General features: G+C 38.3%; 1 protein-coding gene across 3 annotated transcripts in view; it reads right to left on the minus strand.

Moving 5' to 3' along the window:
* vps8 (VPS8 subunit of CORVET complex) overlaps nucleotides 1–21,508 on the minus strand; it is a 458,303-nt gene that overhangs the window by 364,054 nt on the left and 72,741 nt on the right. For all 3 annotated transcript variants that reach the window (XM_052016763.1, XM_052016780.1, XM_052016773.1), the window contains 6 exons: nucleotides 18,807–18,853; nucleotides 11,764–11,986; nucleotides 10,059–10,148; nucleotides 7,993–8,044; nucleotides 3,303–3,345; nucleotides 1,194–1,266 (listed from right to left, as the gene is read on the minus strand). In XM_052016763.1, the coding sequence (XP_051872723.1) occupies nucleotides 1,194–1,266; nucleotides 3,303–3,345; nucleotides 7,993–8,044; nucleotides 10,059–10,148; nucleotides 11,764–11,986; nucleotides 18,807–18,853 (528 nt within the window). The remainder of the gene's footprint in view (nucleotides 1–1,193; nucleotides 1,267–3,302; nucleotides 3,346–7,992; nucleotides 8,045–10,058; nucleotides 10,149–11,763; nucleotides 11,987–18,806; nucleotides 18,854–21,508) is intronic.

Genomic DNA, 21,508 nt, shown 5'->3' on the forward strand with positions numbered 1-21,508 from the left:
ATATTGGTTGTAACCAGAGAATAATCAATTATAGATTCACTGATCCACAGTCACTACTATCTCTGGTGTTCCCCAGTGTCTATACTTGGTCTCTTCCTATTTCACACCTTCATGTTGGTCAGTGGCAACATTTTCCAAAGACATACTCTAAATATCTGTGTGTACTCTGATGACACCCAGCACCAGTCTTGACCTCTTCATGAATTGGCAGACTGTTTGTCTGACATTCAGGATTGCACGTTGTGCTGTATGATCAGAGGTCACAGTCTGAGAATAAGGGATTAGAAATGAGATGGAGAGAAGTTTCTTCAGCCAGAACATTTGAAGGCTGTAGAGACTTCAGCACTGATTATATCTGAGTCTAAGATCAATAGACTTTTAGACTTTAAGGCAATTGACAGACAGGAAGCTATTGCAGGAAAGGAGCATTGAGGTAAACCACAAGAAATAATTTTACCAAATGGTGGAGAACATACAAAGGGTCAAATGACCTACTCCTGCTTCTATTTCTTATGTTTCCTGAAAACCAACCTTCGAGCTTTTGATCATCTGTCCATTATATCTCACAGGTGGTGCTTCTGTGAAGTCCCTCAAAATATTTTTGATACACTTATGTAATGGAAGTACCAATGGTTATTATTTGCAATGATTACAATGGGTCATCACTTACAATGGGTGTTAAAGAGCTTCCAGTAAGAAAACTTCTTACTGGAAAAACGCTTTCAAAAAAAACCCAGCAGACCTTTGTGACACCAGAACATCTGCTCATGACTCAGCAAGGCCTAAGAGAGGAGGAACAATTGCATAGATTGCACCTTCACATTTCAGTCTTTGCCTGACCATCATGGGAAGCTCATATCAACAACTCCCTCTACCCACACCACTGCCCCACCTCATCCCCCTATCTAACTCCCACCATGGAACGAGGTAAGGAAAGTGCTTCTTCTGGAACTAACATCCAGAATGGTCAAGAGAAGACCAAAAGGCAGAAAGCAGGTCATCTCCCATCCTTTTAAACTGCAAGTGTTTGCAAATATAGGAAAACATTACAAAATAACTACAGGAGAAACTCGAGGTATTGCAATACAGAAGGAAAAGTGATGGAAATGATAGAAAGCCTTTCCTAATGATCTAAATTGCAGAATAACCCCACTGATGCAAGACAATGACTTTATGCTGGTAAGTTTACTCACCTGATTCTTTACCAATGAGACAAGGTCTTCTGAAATATTACCTAGAGGATAGGCTCGCCCAGCCAGGCAACAGCTGAAAAAAGAAAGTAATTCCAGTGGTCCAAGAACTTATACTGTGCAAATAAGCTCATCACAGCAGCATTTTAAAAAAAATGCTGTGCAATTACTGTATACATCAACAACTTTTATAAATTTCTTAACAAGAACAAAACACCACACATTGAAAAGGCCACCAGCAGTACATCTACTAGTAAAATCAATGAAGCATAATTAGTTTGTGGGAGTCAAAATAATTTTCTATTCTGATTAAGGTTGCCTGGATTCTCAAGGAATTAAATATTGATTGCATGGGAAACAAATCTACAGAGAAATCTTACAGCAACTAAAAAGAGTTTTATTTTTAAATTTTGCTTTGCACAGTTCTGTTCATTTATTGAAAAAAAATGCACTGGTATAGAAACGCTGGCCAATTATCAAGAATTAAATTGGCTAATTTGTTGATTTTCCAGCTGGTGTGGGAAAGTGGAGTGCCCCAGGAGTGGATGTGTTTGGAAACCAATGCCCTGAACAGGGAAGGAGGTTTTGTGATGAAACCTCCAAAAATACATTCAAACAAGGCTTGCCACACTGTTTCCAACCTTAGGTTACAGAGCAAAAGACAGATTCAGGATATAAGTACATAAAATAACACCTCCAATTTATCAAGATTGTTACCCAGCTAAGTGTTTGAGATAACTGGAATTACTCTTAATTATTTCTTTTGTCAAATTAGTTTGCTTATAATTGTACAAAATTATCATTTGCACTATCACTAGCTTTAATCAAAGAACAGTGATACTGAATATTCAGAACTGTTCATCGAAATAAATGTCTGAATATGCTTATTGTTGATGCTAATTTTTAATGCATTTCTGTTATAATTAGGATAGAATTTGACTGATTAAGGTAGCTCCCAGGAGCACTTATCAAGGAGAGACTATGGAAAACAAATGATTATTATTAACAAAGAAAACCCCATGAATAAAAGAACACTGACTATCTGAAAATATCTTACAAATCAGAATCTAACTCTTGGCTATGAAGGCATGGTAGAAAATCCTCCAGAATTCCCAAAGATACAGAAAGTAGTAATTAAAACCAAAAAAAAGCTGGAAACAATCAACAGGTCAAGCCAAAGATCCAAGCCTCCTCCCTCAAAAACACTGGATATGTGGAACAGTCTTAATTGGACCCCCTCCTTCAAAAATTCATAATGCAGAACATATTATTCCTTTTACTGTCTCAAGAGTTCCAGTAGTACCATATCAGCGCTGAACACATTTTTCTAGAAAATGTATGAGGGGGGAAAAAAAATCAATAAAGTGAAAGTGTTTGTCAGAAAGTATTTCCACTGTACAAAAAAAATCTGGATGTGGTTAAAAAAGAATTTTGAAAAAGGCAAATCCCGATTGAATTTTCGCATTTAATTTCAATTTCTGTAAACCTCATTCATTGTTTTTTTCACTCTTGCTGGGTGTTAGGAAAGGAGAGAGATCAATGGTGAAAATATTTGAAACAATCCAATTGAAAAATTTTCACTAGCCCATGAATCCACATTAACCAATGGATTAGTCATTTTATTAACCAGCCCTATAGAGTTTACAACAGCAACACACAAATATTTCATTTGAACACAGGTTTTCAGAGAAACATTAAGGCAATTCTGTTTAGTTTTTTTGAATTACTGTCCCTATGGTACCATTTATAAATGTCAACTCCTGACCTCCTGCCTACAGACAATAAACCAAAACCACTAACTACCACAAAGGTCCAGCTGTACAAAGAGGATGTCTGCCTTTTCATATCTAGAAATTAATATGTACACTGTTACATGAAATATTGCTTATTTTCAATACTCACAAAATAACAGGTTTTCATTAGCATTCCACATATCATAACCTACATAGCTACGTATGAATCTGGAGCCGAAAAATTCATTAGCCCACAGAGCTCTTTTTTTTTAGCTGGCATGGAGATGCCTCCCATCAAGTTGTATTTTTGAATGATTCAAGTATAACACCATGTTAAGTTGAGTAAATCACAGTGCAATTTATAAAAAAAAGAACTTACCTTATGTACACCAGCAACTTATTACCCATAATCACTTGCTCATCTGAAAACAAAAAAAATTCAATTCATACCAAAGAAGCCTGTTTTGGCCATACATTTTGTCAACACAATATTTTAATGTTTTATACTAAGCGGTAAGTTATTAAGGAGACTATACATTTAACACAACTGAGTATCAACATAGTGCACCAAAGTGATATTATACACTTCTTCATTAATAATCGCCCATTAGCCGAACTCCGATATCATCTGCAGTAACACAGAGGTCCAAAATGCTCAATAACAGTCCAAAATCAGTTGAACAGAAAGAGGATTACTACATGAATTTAGTAGCAGAAGGATGGTCAGTGACTGGATATTAACAAATAGATAACAGCAAATCCTGATATCACATTTTAACAACACAAAGTTAGGACACAAAACTCAAGCAGCACCAGAGGATTACAGGTTAAGGTAGAATACTCATCAACTGACATTATCTGGCATGGTCACTTCTTGCATTGAAATCGAATACACAGGTATCCAGTTAGGAATCAGGTATTATTTCAGCATTGATGGACATTCAAATGCATAAGGAAGAAAAATTCAAATAGTACATCTTAGGAGAGGAACCAAATCCTGAAACATAGTGCCAATGTATAGCTTTATTTCTCTCCTGCAAGCAGTCTTCACAAACTCCTTTCCCTTTCACCTTCATCAGGCAGAAAGATATTATGAACTTGTTTGGCACCAAGGTTGACATCATCCAAATTAGCTGCCTCTTACCCAAGCCCACCAGGCCAACGTTCCTCCATAGTGCCATTCTACCTCAACCTTGAACATGCATCTGTTTCTGGTTTATCTCTCTCTCTCTCTCTCTCTCTGTGCTTTATCCAAGCACAACTTGCCCATAGGTCTCCCCTCATGCCACCTTAATCATATGCAACACTAAATTGTTGATCACAAAAAGGCCATCTTGACCTTACTCTAGTTAACAATGATGGTTCTCTTCTCTTACATATTGCATCCTTCTCCTTTGAACCTAGCAACAAATGTCCCCTCAGCCATTTTTTTCTTGCAAACTACATTCCATATCAAACCTCTTTTTACTCTCCAAAGTCAATGTTTATTGTAATGACAGCACCACCTCACAAAACTTTTTAACCAATCTTTTCTGAAATTTTTTGTTTGAATCCTTCCAATCACGTTTATCCCTTTGCACAGGACTGAAGTGGCTTATAATCACAAACAAACATACTTGGTAACCATGACAAAGATAACTCCCGCATCAAGAAGCCCCGGTGAAACGGAAGTCGACGGGCATCAAAGGAAAACTCTCCAAAACCTGGAGTCATACCTCACACAAGGAAGATAGTTCTGATTATCAAAGATCAATCAGGATATTATTACAGGAGTTCTTGAGGGCACAAACATATTCAGTTGCTTTACTGATGGCCTTCCTTCCATCAACTGTGCACATGTTCACTGATGATTGAACAATGCTCAATTCCATTCAAAACACTTCAGTAAATGCCCAGATCCCAAAAAAAATGAAAAAGGTAAGATTGACCACATTATTCTCCTCCATCATCTCTAACACCACCATCTGGAGTGAGACTACACTTACCTGGTTCTGAACAATCACAAACAGAGGATTCCTACAATGGCGTCTCCTTTAACACTCCCTAATTCTCATCTGCATCTGTATCTTGGCAACTATCCAAAACCAATTTCCATACATACCTTGAAGGCATCCAGCTCCTGGATCCCTCCATCGTCTTTGCATTGTCAGACTGTATGTTTGACATCTAGCACTAACTAAATACTGGGAAGACCATATCATTGCTCCTATCACAAAGTTCATTCTTTAGCCACTGACTCTCATCAACCACATGAGACTTAAAGTGCCTGTTGTCAACCTTTGTGCCTAACTCCAGAATGCATTAGGGACCATGCACTTTATCTTTCACTAAGATCACAGATCTGCAACATGGTCTTATTCATGGCTGTCTCAGACCAAAAAGTACAGAATTCTTTATCTGCATCTTTATGATCTGCAACCTTGATTTACTTCATCATGGTGTGGTCCAGCATTGTAGTCATCTAAACCTTCACTGCCTCTATCCTAATATGCATCAACTCCCAACACATCTGTGCTTATCAATCAAAATTGACTCCCAGTTAAAGAATACCTCTAGTCTCACCTCTCACTATTCTTTGTAATCTATTCTAGCCCACAACCCTTCAAAATACCTGTGTTCCTCTGATTACACTTTCATTCTCATCCTTGGATTTAAACTGCTTTATCACTCACAAATGCCAAGGCTCTAAATTCTGAAATTCATTTGTAAAGCTCACTGGCTCTCCACCATTTTCCTTTTCTTCAACAACCCCTGAAACATTACCATTGTGACCAATCTTCTGTTCATCTGCCCAAATATTTCCATATCCTAGTATCAATTTTATTGATAATGTCCATTTTCGTACATTAAAGATACCAGACAAATATATTCCCATGAAGCAGCAGCAAATATTCATCGTGCATCAGATCTGTTTAATTCCTCAATGGGTAAACATCAATTGGAAGGAATGTGTTTTTCAATCACAAGAAACTACAGCGAGTTGTGGACACAGCTCAGCACGGAAATCAGCCTCCCCTCCGTGGACTCCGTCTATACTCCTCGGTAAAACAACCAGTGTAATCAAAGACCCCAACCACACCGGACATTCTCTCTTCTCCCCTCTTCCATTGGGCAGCATCTACAAAAGCCTGAAAGCATGTACCACCAGAGTCAAGGACAGCTTCTATCCCGCTGTTATAAGACTATTGAACCATTCCTTATTACAATAAGATGGACTCTTGACCTCACAATCTACCTTGTTATGGACTTGCACCTTATTGTCTACCTGCACTGCACTTTCTCTGTAGCTGTTACACTTTATTCTACATTCTGTTATTGTTTTACCTTAATGCACTGCATAATGAATTGATCGGTACAAGTGGTACGCAAGACAAGTGTTTCACTGTACCTTACTACATGTGACAATAATAAACCAATTCCAATTGTTTTTAAATGTCTCTGATAATTAGAGACATTTAGTAGCCATTGAAAAGGTCTTTGACAGTCGGAGGGTCAAGGGGCCATTGCTGAGGAAGTTACTCTGGCACTACAATATTCAGATCTTACTGAAGGAAAGGAAAGGAAAGGAAGATCTGAAATACTGTAGTACCAGAGCAGCTTCCTATGCAAGTGATTGCATGGGTTTTAACCTTTACCATTTTATTAATCAATAAATGTAATTGGGATATCCTGTTTCTCCAGGAATAGCAAAATTGTATTACATAGGGTCCAAGTTGGCACTCGATGTGCAATGATAATTGAATTCCAATAATTTCACACATATAACCCTCACGTATTAAGGTAAAGTTGTTTTATGTTGTTAAAATATACTTATCAAATAATGACAAATGTGGAACGCTGGTCTTCACTCGTTGCAGAATTCCATGACAATTGTGTGGCAGGAGGAACAGTGCAATTTTTTTGCCTTAGGAAATGCAAGAAGAGTGAAGAAGTGGGAAATAAGATGGATAGCAAATGGATGCAAAAAAAGAAAAAAGTTATACAGATTAATAAATGCAAGAAAGTGGAATAATGCAATCCAACAGAGAGCTAGGGTCTCAGCTGTGCAAGCAGAGAGCAAAGAAATTCAATTTAAAGCATCTATCAGCATGCTACAAAGCAGCATTGATAGAAAGTTGAGAGTAATTCATGCAGAGAAAAAGATATAGAAAAGGCAGGAAAAAGTGGAAGTTAAACATCTCGGGTGTTACACAAGGTCAGAAATAAAGGGCCAAAATGTGCTCAAGCCAGCCCAAGCTTCATGTTATAGCAACCTTTTCAGTCCTATGGTACAAATCAAGCATCAGACCTCACTGCTGCAGCCATTCTGTGAAGCAAGGCAGTCCACAAGCTGCAACTTGGCCTCAGGTTGCGGATGCCGAGGTGCTGCCACTATACTACCCAGATGGTCCTCTTGACCCTCACGCTGTCAAAAATCTTTTCAATGGCTTCTAAATATCTCTAATTATCAGAGACATTTAAAAACAATTAAAATATACTTAAATAATTTTTAAAATATGTTACTATGAAGAAAAACATTTAATTAGTATAAATTTATTTTAATTAACAATCATGTTTTAATTAAGAAAATGAACCAATTTTCTGAACTTGCCTTTTTGAGCCAGGTCAGTGACCCTTTTGAAGTGAATGGAAATGTGCTACATTCATCAGTCCTGACCACCATAAAGCTAAGTGGAAAGAGCAGCTGGTCACTGAGCTCAGTATGACTCAGAGCTACTCCTGGATTCAGTGTGAAGTCCAGCAGCAGGTCAGATGAGCTGACATCTGACCTCCAACACTTTCTCAACTTTCATCTTGAATGTGTAGGTGTGAACGTCAGGAACATGAAAATGCTACTTTGAAATCGTAAATGCAGAAACTGTGAGCTAAGGAGGAGCATAATGTGGCTAAGTATTGTATAAGGCAAAAGATGAAAGACTATAACAAGAGGAACGTGCTGTGTGCGTGCAATTTGATGCATGATTCCCACATTCACTGTTATGTCAGCTATTAAATAGAAGGAAACTCTAATCTTGAACTCTCACATATAACTGTTGACATGAACTAATTAGTGAAAAAACAGCTTATACCTGTGAGAGATTTTCCAGCCCGAAGAGGAGGACTAATAACCTGGAACAATTTCTGGAAAATAATTAGGAGAAAAGCCAATACATTATTTGAAACACTGAGATTTCACAAGGTCAACATGGCTTAACACAGCTGTTCAAGGTTGAAATTAGTTATTTAACGAATCAGCAGGCAAGCAAAAAAATAGCATCAATAGCTTCCATACTTCAATGCAGAGAAAATATTAGAGCACCCAAGTGAATAATCAGCTGTGTCTCTAGGTAATGCAAAGGCTGTTCAAGTAAAAGACAACATGACTTCAGACCAATAACTCGTAAGATTTTTATTTTAATTTTATTAAGTTCACCCCATGGTTAAGTAAATGGTGCTCACACCTATTTAGTGTTTTTTCTATGGATGATGTACTCTGAGAGACAGAATCAGGCCCAATGGCTAATTAGGTGCATGGACTATCGCATGAAACAGGTGATCTTTATTTTCTACAGTAACAGGGATTACCTTCCAGCCTACACTTGATCACTCACAGTTCCATCCTCTCCAACTTCCTGTTCCCAATGAAATATTCTCCTGCCTTCTATCTTCACGGGCAGAAAGTTGTTCCTGATTATGTCATTGATTTTGTTAAGGTATCCCATGTGTATCACACATACAGAGCACCCAAAATGTTTTACAATATGACAGCTACACAAGGCAAGAAGATAGCTCCTACTATCTCATAGTTGACTAGATTTGAAAACAGAAAACATTGAAGGGAGAAATCAATCCATCACCTATTTTGTTACTTACTTCTAAATTTCCATTTTCAAATAAATTTCAAAGAAATAATCTAAGTCATCATGGCTTAAAGTGCTATCTCTGCTCAATTTAGGGGACCAAGGCTAAAAGAGCTTTAGCAGAGCATCAGTGCTTTTTAGGCTGTGTAATAAAAAGCAAGGCTCTATCTTGTTTCCCTTCTTCTAGAAGCCATCAGCCAAAAGAATGAAACAACCATCTACCAGGCAACTCATGTCTGTTGCTGTTTCAAAAGAGCTTGCCACTGATATGGCCTAACTGTACTATTTCCTCGGTATGAGGTAAAATCTCTCAAGAGAAAAGAGTAAAACCTCGCCTGAATAAATCTTTCCAGGAATGAGCTATCAGACTTTTATTGTATGCTTACAATAGATATTCACAGAAGTTACAGTTATGCCAGCTACTTTATTGATAAGTTAAAAGTTGGCAATGATTAAGTATTAGTGCTCACAGCTGCTGTTGATGGTCCAAGCAAGATCAAAGTCATTTCAGCATTAAACAATGCATTTAATACTTTGCAGAAACTGTTGATAAAATTTTTTTAGCCATTTTAATTTTATCAGCTGTCATTTTATGGGTGTCAAAATAAACACACTGCAGCATATTCTGTCAGAACCATACTAACAGCTTCAGACTTCCTAGCATTGTTACATGGGCTGCTGCCCAGAAATGGGAAGGGTGATATATCTGACTGATTTTATTGTGTCATAGTGATGACCAGTGGGCCTACTATTCAATATATAATAGCTAAAAACTTTTTCAGTGTCGATTCAGTTTACTAGTGCATTTCATTTATCAAATTAACATCTTTCACCATGACATTTTACATTGTGTGACAAATCCCTTTGCCCAAGAAGTGGTGGTGATCCACCCCAAACCAATGTAACTCGTGTTATTAAGGCAGTCCCACAATGCTGGTAGGTGGGGGACTTCCATTGACAATAAAGGATCAGCAATCTGGAATAGTTACTGATGACTAGAAACTACCAAATTATTGCAAAAACCAAAACGTTCCATCAATATCCTTCAGGGGAGGAAATCTGCCATCCTGACAGTCTGGTCGACATGGGTTCCAGATCCACCAATGTGGTCGACTCTTAAATGGCCCAGAAAACCACTCCGTTGAAGGGCAGTTAAGGCTGGGCAAAGAACGCGAGCCTTGATATCAAATCACAGATCCCGAGAAGCAAATATTTCCCATACAAAATAATTTGGGGGGGAATGTGCAGGTGGTAATATTCCCTTGCACCTACTGCCCTTAACATGCAGGACTTACCTCCATAGGAGTGATGTAGTCATTCATTCCTCTATTGTATACATAGATCATGGCATCATACAGAGAGTGTTCCCAGCACATATGGACCACCTACAACATATGCAGACATATTTAGTCAAAAATGTCCAAAAGGTCCAAAATGGCTTCATGTCAATCAATTCATCTGAAAGAAAATAGTAGAATTATCACAATGGCAGAACAAAAATACATAAAAAGGGAAACTGAAACATAAATTTAAGGCTTATCTTTGGAATCAGTTTCAAACCTCTGGAGAGCAGACATTTTTTATTAAAACCTAGGTTATCTATCTAGATTCAGATACTCGTGCCTAGAAATTCATGCCTGATATGTAGCTCTAAATGCAATATGTAGTCATGTCAGTGCTTTGTATGCTGCCTTTGAAATTGATACCACTGACTTCAACCAAATAAATTTCAGACATAGACTATAACAAAGAAATATGACTGTGCAACATAATTAACAATATTGAACAGGATGAATTCCTAGGCATTTTGTGTTTGTTACTTCTGAGGCTTGACAGGCAGGTGAGGCACCTGCCTAAAGTTGGTACAGACCTCAAAACATACAATGATTGGAGGCTTAATACATTAATAGAACACTAATGCAACTTTAATCGAGTTTAAGCACATATCTATTCTGCTTTTTTTTTAAATTCAGCTTACATTTGATTTGTGAACATGGTGTGGAATGACACCGTGTACATTTCCTCTTCCTTTTGAGCAAGTGAAAATCTAAATAATGCTATCCCCCAATTATACCAATAAGAAGAGAATTATCAACCAGATAAATAATTTTAATTTATGGACAGCCTATCAATGAACTTTGCAACAATAGGTTATTTCTGAATTTCACATCCAGACAAAGCTGCTTGCCAACATGTGTATAGCAAGGTCTTTCAAATAAAATGAAACAAGTCAATTGTTTTGGTTGCACTATTTAAGGGAGAAATATTGGTCAGAATACAAAGAGAACCCTCTCCTAATTTGTGAATAGAGCTCCTGACCTTTATATTACCCAAGATGACAACTGGGGCCTAGTTTATCTCCTTAACTAAAAGACAATTCATCCAAGAAAGCAACACTTAAATATCACTTGGATACAAGAAGTAATATGTTGTCACATGCTGAACTAAATAAATCAATAAAATTCCCAACAAGTTACAGGCAATGAAAGATAGATTTGTCTTATTCATTCACTAAGCTGAGTTAGTAAAGCTGAGCTATAAGGAGTTATAGCGTCAAAAGACAACATAGATAGCTCTAATCTTCTGTAAAGAATACAATAATAAAGAACTATATAAAAAAAGAAACATACTACTATAAACATATAACATTGTCATGTCACATTAGTTGTCTGAACAGTATTACAAGAACAAGGCCCGGTGATGTTCTCTTATTTTCATGCAAAAGAACATAAGAAATTGTAGGAACAGATTTTTTCGGAACGTGGCATTGATGTAAGAGCCAAATAGCTGGAGAAATAGCTTCTGGAGGCATTGATTTTAAAAAAAATCATAGGAAAGGTGCGTCAGTCATTATCCCAGTCACACTGCTGAAAGTGTAGCACCAGCTTAACGATAGGATACATACACAGAGATAGGAACCCTAAGAGAGCGATATAACACACAAGGGAATAAATAAATCTATACTAAAGGGAGAAAAAACAAAAAAAATCATGAATTCACCTGTTGAATGTCCAGACTAGTGATGTCCATATGTACTATGCATGCTTCAATGTTCTCCATCATGTCCCTGTCCTGAAAGTGGATGAGCAGATCCTTCATTACCTGTGGTGTGATGCTCGTTAGCTTGTCATTTAAAATGTAGGGTTCCAGGCACTCAAGAAACACTCCTTTTGCCACTGAGATCTCACTCAATTTATTGTAGATCTGGCCAAATAGAAGGTCTCTGTAACAAAAAAAAGTTAGTTTATTTTACTAACGAAAACTAATTTATACATTATGCCGATGTACATTATGTATATATCTACACAAATTGAAACAAACATGAGGAAAAGATCATTGTAAAAGCAGGCAGTTCTGGAGTTAGATGAAACTTCAATCCAAGTACAACTTAATGGAGAAATCACAGAAAATTTACAAAACTGAAGGCAGCTACTTTCACATCACTGTCAATGGCAGTAGATAGGAAGAGCTACCCAGCACTAATCCCACTTTCCAACAATTGGTCCACAACTTTGCAGGTCACAGCTCAAAGACACATTCTAGGACTGTTTAAATATGATGATGATTTGTACCTCAACCACCCTTTCAGACAGTAGTTTTGAGATCTCTAACACCTTCCGTGTGTGAAAGTATTTTTCCATCAACTCCCCAATAATCCTACTAGCAATTACTATGTCCATGCCCACTGATTTTTGTCCCCTCAGATTAGGGAAATAGGTCCTTTATTTTATTTAGACCACTCAGTTTTGTACACCTCAATCAGCTGCGTACTCTCCTCAGCCTCTTCCATTCCAAAGAAAGCAATCCAGTTTATCCAATCTTTCTTCAAAGCAACAATTTTACAGTCCAGGCAACATCTTTGTACATCTCTTCTGTACATTCTAATTGCTTTTCTGGATTCAAGGTTGCTCAGCTCACTCCCTACCCTGCTATACTACCCTCCCTCCCCAACCCCCATCCCAAACTTGATACAGCTTTGTAGTTTTCAGGTAAGCCTAAAACACAGGAAACTCAAATACAGACTATGGCTGGGGACTAAAGACCTGTCTATGCTAGCAGTTTCTGGGATACTTGCATCACTTTATTGTTCAAAGGATTCTGAAGATGAAAAATGATTTGCCATTGCAAAAACCTTTGTCTGCCATGAATTCAAGATTATGAAGTTTTTTTTCAAAATCATCATCCTCATTGATGTATAGGTGCAACAGAGGTTCGATCTGACCTTACATGCTGCCTATGTGCGGTTTGCAGTTCTCCCCTTGATCATGCAGGTTTCCACTCTAGTTTCCTCCCAAATCCCAACCTAACACATGCTGGTATGCTAACTGGCCACTGCAAATTACCCCTTGGTGCAGGTAATTGGCAAAATAATCCAAGTTCTTTCAGAATGCTAAAAGAGGAGGGATGGGGATGGGAAGGAAAAAAAGTGCGCCTTGGGACAAGAACAGGATGGCAAGAAATGAAAAGCAGGCATATCCTCATCACTATTTAAAATGCACAAATCACATGAATAAAACAGAGTAACTGGTTTCAAAATTTATGACACAGAACAGCTTGTTCCAAATCTCAACAGCCGAAATCTACAACTGATTCATCACTGAATAGCAGATAGGCAGCTGTTGGCTTTCTCCCCAGATGCCGAATATTTTGTGCGAAATTCCAGCACTTTTTACTTTTATAATTATTAATCAATGTTGCTTTCATAAAAAAAAACAAGGAGAATGTGAAAAAATAAGCAAGCTTCCCAAAATTAACCCATAATACCTTCACAAAATATCATTGGTACCAAAACTGATATGACATTATATTTTACGCTCAAAGAATTTCTTCTTGTAGCTTTTGTCATTTCAAATCGACGAGGAAGGACTACAAGATGACCCACCCTTTTTGGCTGGGAATTGAAGTGGGGGATAAAGGGAATGGACAAAAGAAGTCCAAATAACAGTAACAGTATAAAATATCTGACCATGTTCTTTACATCCAAGTTGTACTTCATAATTGTTGGCAACAATACGCATTAAATATAGGGGTCATTGTTCCCATACTTTCACAATATTCCTCATACTTCCTGTGGGATGGGAATTGGCTTAAAGAGTTATCCAATGCCCTTCTTTAACTGCCTTCAAGAAGGCCACAGTGAGCTGCCTTTTTAACCATTGCTGCACGTATATACAGCAGTAGTAATAATGATGTTACATATGGAGAGTTTTGTTCCAGCAACAATGCCAGAAGTATGTCCTGTTAGTGATCATCTGCTATTATATTTGTGCTTAGAGAGTATATAAACTCAATACAGTTGGAGTTCAGAGAGAATCTCCCAGGAGATTCTTCTGCCAGGTCTCCCCTGCATCTGCTTGTGATGAATTAAGACCCCAGTTACACCGACAGCTTCTGTCTCTATGTGGCTCATTCAAAGTCAGAACATGTCTAAGTCATGACGATAAATAAATGTATTGGAAGTGCAGAAATATTCATAATGCTCATATAGTGGTCCAGATCACAGCCCACATCTGTGCTCGCCCCATGGTTGCACTAACATCTTGTGGCCCTGTGGGTCCAGTTGAGCTAAAGGCCTTGTCGCTATGACAATCCCACAAGGTAGAGCAGTCCTCAAGTGGCATCTAGGACCCAGGAGGCAGATCCTGAAGCCTCATGCCTACGCAACTAGATGACCTTTTGACAGCTCTTATTGTCAAAGGCCTTTTTAGTTGTTTCTAATTATCAAGGAGAATAAGAGGTATTAATAAACAAGATTAAAAATTAAAATTTAGAACTTATGAATTATAATAAACTTAAAATACATTTAACTGGAAATTAATTAAGAACCTTGATCTTAATGAATACAAGAGGGGAAAAATACAACCGCCTGACCAACTCTATCCAATTCAGTGACTTGATGCAAATGAGTGGAGTTGCATGAACCCCGAGGGGCCAGTGATGAAGCATATCCAAGCCTTCAGCTCAGAGTGATTGAGCACTGCCCCAGGACTCAGTGGCGAGTCCAGCAGCAGAATGGGAGGTCAGCTGCTCCAGCAGAAGTTGGAATTGCTCTGATTTGTGTACTACTGTTAGCCAGTGGTTCCATCAAACTGTCAGCTGAAAAGGAACAGATCTTTACCAGAGGTTAATAACATCTCAATGCATTTCAATAATTATGTTGCTATGCTGGGAAGCTAAAGAATAAGAGAGAAATCTAAAGATGATTTACAGCCAAAAATTGCCACAAATGGACACAAAAGATTGAATGTAAATTGCAAACTCAAGGGGAAAAGCCTTCCTGCAATTTCCTTTGCATAACTTGAATGACCTCTAACATTAAGCAGCAAACTGGCTTACCACTTGTACATTTTAACATCATGCCTTACTTCTTGCTAGCTTAGATACAGTCTACACTTTTCCATATTGCACCTCGTGTCAGGAAATGGGTTTAAATTTATGACAAAAAGTTAAAAGAACGAGTCACAAGTTGTGAGAAAAAATGTTTTCATCAAATGTGTTGTTACATTCAAGAACGTGCTGGTTGAAGCGAGGCTTGAAGCAAATTCAGCAATGTTAGTTGAGAAAGAAATGTTGAAAAGCAGAAAGTTTGTACGAGCAAGAAAGAAAATCAATGGATAATTGGATAAGTTTTTTTTATTAAAAGCGAGCACATGCACAACAGGTCGAATGGCATCCTTTGGAGCTTTTATGCCTGTTGTACCTTTAGAAAAAGGCATAAAGAACACATTCACCATCCTATGATTTAGTGCAATCACAGAATTTTACTGGCCACAATAGCTACCTGGCTTGTACATTGTGCACAAGTCAGGCAGATGACACAAATATGCAAAGAAATCAATAAGCATTATATGTGACTGAAAAGTCAAATTTCAGACATTGAATTTTCCAAGTACTTCCTGTGATGATTCCTTGGTTGTACATTAAATGCAGTCCAGCATATTTCTTTAGAAAAGAGTAAAAATGAAAATTGTCAAAGTATAAAAAAGTCTTGAAGCTAGAATGATCACTTCTTACCAAACTGTACAGATGTAGAAATCTAATCAAGAAACCTTACTTCAATTACAAGATAAAACATGTCACCTGAATCTTGCTGAATGAAGAACTTGAGCATCAGCTGAACACTCAGGGTAATTCAAAAGGTCTAAACATGAACCACCGACAATTAAGAGGGAAAGGTATGCTGGTTTTTGTTCTGGAAGGTTTGAGTACAAGAGCAAAGAGATCTTACTGCAATTACATAGGGTCTTGGTGATATTACACCTGGAGTACTGTGCACAGTTTTGAGCTCTTATCTAAAAGAGGATATACTCACCATACAGGGAGTACAGAGAAGATTCACCACTTGCTTTTGGTATGGCAGTTTTGCTAAATAAGAGACTGGCAGATGGAATTTAACTTGGACAAGGGCAAAGTGAATCAGAATCAGATTTAGTATCACTGACATAAGACGTGAAACTTGTTTGGCAGTAGCAGTACAGTGCAAAGACAAAAATCTATAAATTATAGTAATAAATAAATAGTGCAAAAAAAAGGAATAATGAAATAGTGTTCATGCGTTCATGGATCGTTCAGAAATCTGATGGCGGTGGGGAAGAAGCTATTCCTGAATCATTAAGTTTGGGTCTTCAAGCTCCTGTACCTCCTCCCTGATGGTAGTAACGAGAAGAGGGCATGTCCTGGATGGTGAGGGCCCTTAATGATAGATGTCACCTTCTTGACCTTCATGAAGATATCTGGTGAGTTTTGGGAAGTTAAACTAGGGCAGGACTTGCACAGGAAATGGCAGGGCCCTGCAGAGCGTTGTACAACAGAGAGACCGTGGGGTACATGTACATAGTTTTCTGAAAGTGGCAACACAGGTAGACAGGGTGGTGAAAAAGGTGTATTCTTTGGAGTATGTGTGTAGTCCTGGTTGCCTATCTATATGAAGGATGTCATTAAGCTGGAAAGAGTGTAGAAAAGATTCGGAAGGGTGCTACCGGGACTGGAGAGCTTGAGTTATAAGGAGAGACTGGATAAACTGATTTTTTTATCCCACTGGAGCATACAAGGCTGAGGCATGACCTTATAGAGATATAGAAAATCACGAGGGCATAGATAAGCTGAGTGATCACAGTCTTTTTCCCAGGGTAGGGGAGTCTAAAACCAGAGGGCAAAGGTTTAAGGTGAGAGGGAGAAGATTTAAAGGCGACCTGAGGGGCAAGTTTTTCAACACAGAGGATGGAGCATATGGAATGAGCTGACAGAGAAAATGGTGGAGGCAAGTACAATTACAGTGTTTAAAAGACATTTAAACAGCTACAAGAATAGGACAGAGGGATCTGAGCCTCTGTCCTATCCTTGTAGGCAAATGGGACTAGCTCAAGTAGGCAACTTGGTCAGCATGGACGAGTTAGGCCAAATGGCCTGTTTCCATGTTGTATAATTCCATGACGCTATGATTATATCGAGCAGACTAAGACAGCAACTTGAGGAGCAACTTTTTCTACCCAGAGAGTGGTCAGTATATCAAATGAGCTGCCAGAGGAAGTCGTTGAGGCAGGTACATTTACAACATTAACAACCAGTACTTGGACAAGTACATAGATAGGAAAGGTTTAGGATATGGGCCAAATGCAGGCAATTGGAACTAGCTTAGATGGACAGTTTGATTGGCATGGACCAGCTGGGCTGAAGGGCCCGTTTCAATGCTGTATGACTCGAAAGGTTCCTTCCACTACCGCACATGGAGGGGCTGCGACAGATGGGAAGCCCCCCAAACAAGGAAAGAGTGTATTGCCCCCCAGGGGGCCACTTAAGTGGTAATGGTGCTACTGTAGCGGCTGCTACCGCGACATGAAAGCAAGACACTAGCCGATGGGTTGCAGAACAAGAACTGGTTTACTTTCCCGCCTTCCGCGGAACTTTTAAGAGAGACTGTTCCCACCCACCGAAAACGGAAAAGACGTATATGCTACATCATCAAACCTTTCCCGCGCACGGGTTCTCCCCGTCGCTCGGGGAAGATGAAGGCCCAACGCCATCTTGGGCCTCGCCGCTCCGACGGCGCACGACCCAACCGCCGAGCCAGTTCGCTTGCTGGGACGGTGAGTCAATACACTATGTTTTTTTTTAAAAGAAATAGTAAGTTAACACGACTGAATATAATGACCATGAATATAAAACTTCTGGATTGTTTCTTTTGTATATGCTGTAATTTTTTTATTATGAATAAAGTCTATTTTTGAAATTAAAATTGCCAGGGCTCTGGTGCGTTTTAAAGGAGTGAGGCAACCAAGGCCCCAGCTGGAGTGCGCTGAAGGCAGTGTGGGAACCGAGGCCCCACCGCGCTGAAGGCAGTGTGGGAACCAAGTCCTATTGTGCCAAATGCCGAACCTTTGGGATTTCCGAACAATCAGACAGCGGATTACAGGAGTTTCACTTTTATTGTGGGAGTCAAGTAATATACAGATAGTGCAGGAAAAGAGAGTTGAAGTAGAAGAGCAGCAACGATCCTGCTGAATCGCACAGAGGCTCAAAGGGTCAGGTGGTCTTCTCCTGCTCATAATTTTTATCTTCTTATAAACCACGGATGGGAAAGTCTTCATTGCAAGCAAGCTTAAAGCAGCAAAAATGTTTGCTACTAATCGTACAGTAGGATTACAATGACTGGAAAAATAGTTAGCCATTAGTAGAAGTTTACATGATGGACAAAGGCCAAGATTATGAATTGTAAGAGACAGATAATTTTTTTGCTCAAAGATTCTCTGATCCACATTTTAAGATTTTACTACATTTCTCAATTCAGAGGATATGTAATGCAAATGAGAAATCTTTTTCTCAACATCACAGAAATCATTGCCATGGTTGACCATTTATTACTACTTTCATTTTAGGAGCCAAAGATCCATACTAAATTATTTTCAGAATATTAATGAAAGCAAAATTTGAAAACAAAGCTAAATATCAAAAAATTGCAAATCAGAGCTTTGTTTTTAACTTAACAAAAGATATGCTTTTAAATTCAGCACATACATTAATAATATATAATATTTGAGACTTACATGCGTTCTAGCAGAAGACAATAATCAACCATGACAGGTACCATCTCCTGCAAAGGAAATTATGATAAAACAGTCAGTAACCTTAAACATTTAATTATTGAGAATAAAATGGTAAAATCATTATGATTTCTGTGAGAGGCTTAAAGACAGTTTGATCTCAAGTACTGAGCAAAATGAGGTAGAATTCCCCCAAAACTGTGTCAGCCTGGTTCAGTTGACAATGTTCTTATCCTCGGTCAGTTGTTTGTTGATTTAAGTTGAATACCAGAACCACAGAACAAAACCCATTTAAAGTACTTTCCACTTGGGTATCTAGGGTCATCAGTTGCTGAATGTCGCAAGATCCCAATGCACAATTAATTGGTTATATGCTTGAATGGAGAAAAAAATTAAATAAAAACACAAGACAAATCAAATATTCCTTTGAGGCACCTACTTCCAGCAGCACAAAGTACTGTATCAATATTTGTTTTGACTGGTCAATTGCAATATATAGATAGCTAATGTTCATTAAATCAAAAAAACTCATCATTACAATAGGACAGTCGATGAGAAAGTCAAGCACTCCATTAAATTTGGGCAGTCTCTTAGACCTACTCCACCACCACTTCCCTATATCCCTACAGTAATTTTCCTTCAACAATTTACTCAACACCACTTTGAAGGCTGCTATTGAATCTGTTTACTGAACTCTTAGGGAGATTATAAATCCTCACCACCCAGTGTATGAAAAGAGTTTTCCTCTTTTTTTTTCATTTGACACATGTTCTCTCTTCAGCTACCAGAAATTATTTTCCTTTATTTTCTCTATCCAGGGGCATGCACAGAAATTTATATTTGCATTTTTGGATGATCACTTTAAACTGACATGTTCTGCACATCCTTATTGCATCCAATTTCAGAGTTCACTCCTCTTCCAAAATTTGCATCATTGACAGTTTCTGAAATTATGCCCTCTATCCCAAGTCATTATTGTGCATCAGAAACAGCTGTAGGAGTAGCACTGAACTGGACACTGGTTAGCACCATACAGTCATGGAGTTGTACACCACAGAAACAGGTCCTTCAACCCACCATGTCCATGCCGACCTTTTTGTCTTTCTAAACTAATCCCACGAGCCTGCATTAGGTCCAAATCCTCCTATGCCTTCCCTATTAAAGTCAATTAAAACCACAGACCACTTCAACAATGATGACTTCCTTTCTATATCGCTCAACTATTGGAGATTCTATCATTTGGATATAGTGTAACCACGAATCTTCCAGATTTGGTCAAGGAGTTTGTCAGTGGCAACCAAGTACGTGTCAGTCATATGAGATAAACATGGCATTACCAATCATAGCTTTAATAATGCATAGACTGATAAGAAACTTCCATCAAATCACAGCAAAGGTCAGAGCTGTTCTGAGCAGATTTACATCATTACAACTAGCAAAATGGACCATGATTACTTGAAGGGTCAACAGAGAAATGTTCCATGAGCTACCAAAGATGTTCAAGCATCCTGCTATAGAATTAAGCTACCACATCAATGCAAAAGGGAAAAAGATTTTAAATTTGATCCTGAGAAGTCATCCTCTGGAACAGTCTATTATGCAATCACCTTCTGGTCAGACAGTGTCCCTTATGATTTGACTGATAGCTGCCTGAAGCAACTGCAAGCTTTCAGGAGACTAATGAAGCTGTCACACTTGGTTTCTTTCAACATTACATAGCTACCGATACTTCATCAGAACTTTGTCTGCTTACAAGTCCATGAGTCATTCATGCTTAGTGCCTAGCCGGAATCCCTCAATGTCACATTCTCCAGCCTCAGAATTTTTTGATGCATATTTATTTACTGCTCTGGCTGCCTTTTAGTTCATTTAGTTACCTCCTCCTGCCTGGGTAGGATAATAAAAAGGGTCCTCTGTTAAATATTATACTTCAATATTATATTTCAAAAATATGCATTATTCATAAAATTATTAATTTATAATATGGGACATTCATTTGATGACCTTCACACATTATTACATGTGTATATAAGACTTACAGCATAGTTTCTATCCTGCTGTTATAAGACTATTGAACGGGCCTCTTGTACGATAAGGTGAACTCTTGACCTCACGATCTACCTCGGCATGGTCTTGCATCTTATTGTCTGCCTGCACAGCACTTTCCCTGTAACTATAACACTTTATTCTGCATTCTGTTATTGCTTTTCCCCTTTTACTACCTCAATGTACTGATGTGATGAAATGATCTGTATGGATGGCAAGCAGAACAAAGTTTTTCACTGCACCTCAGTACACGTAAATTTGGTAAATTGGTTTATTATTGTCACATATAATAAGGTGCAAGCTCATTTCACATGCAGGCCATGACGAGCTAGATTGTAAGAGTCCATCTCATTATACTAGGGGACCGTTCAATAGTCTTATAACAGCAGGGTAGAAGCTGTCCTTGAGCTTGGTGGTACGTGCTTTCAGACTTTTGCATCTTCTGCCCGTCGGGAGGGGGAAAGAAGAGAGAATGTCCAGGGTGGGTGGGGTCTTTGATTTGTGACAATAATAAACTAATCTACCAAACAAACAATCTACATTACATTAATATAGCATCAATTTTTCTTTCCCAAACATTCCACTGGCGATATGTTTTAGCATTTTTTTTTATAAACACATGTTCAGTGCACAGTAGTGAAGGGCTTTACACTGTGGCC

Source organism: Pristis pectinata, chromosome 1, assembly GCF_009764475.1.
Source record: "Pristis pectinata isolate sPriPec2 chromosome 1, sPriPec2.1.pri, whole genome shotgun sequence".
In the NCBI taxonomy this organism is placed as follows: domain Eukaryota; kingdom Metazoa; phylum Chordata; class Chondrichthyes; order Rhinopristiformes; family Pristidae; genus Pristis; species Pristis pectinata.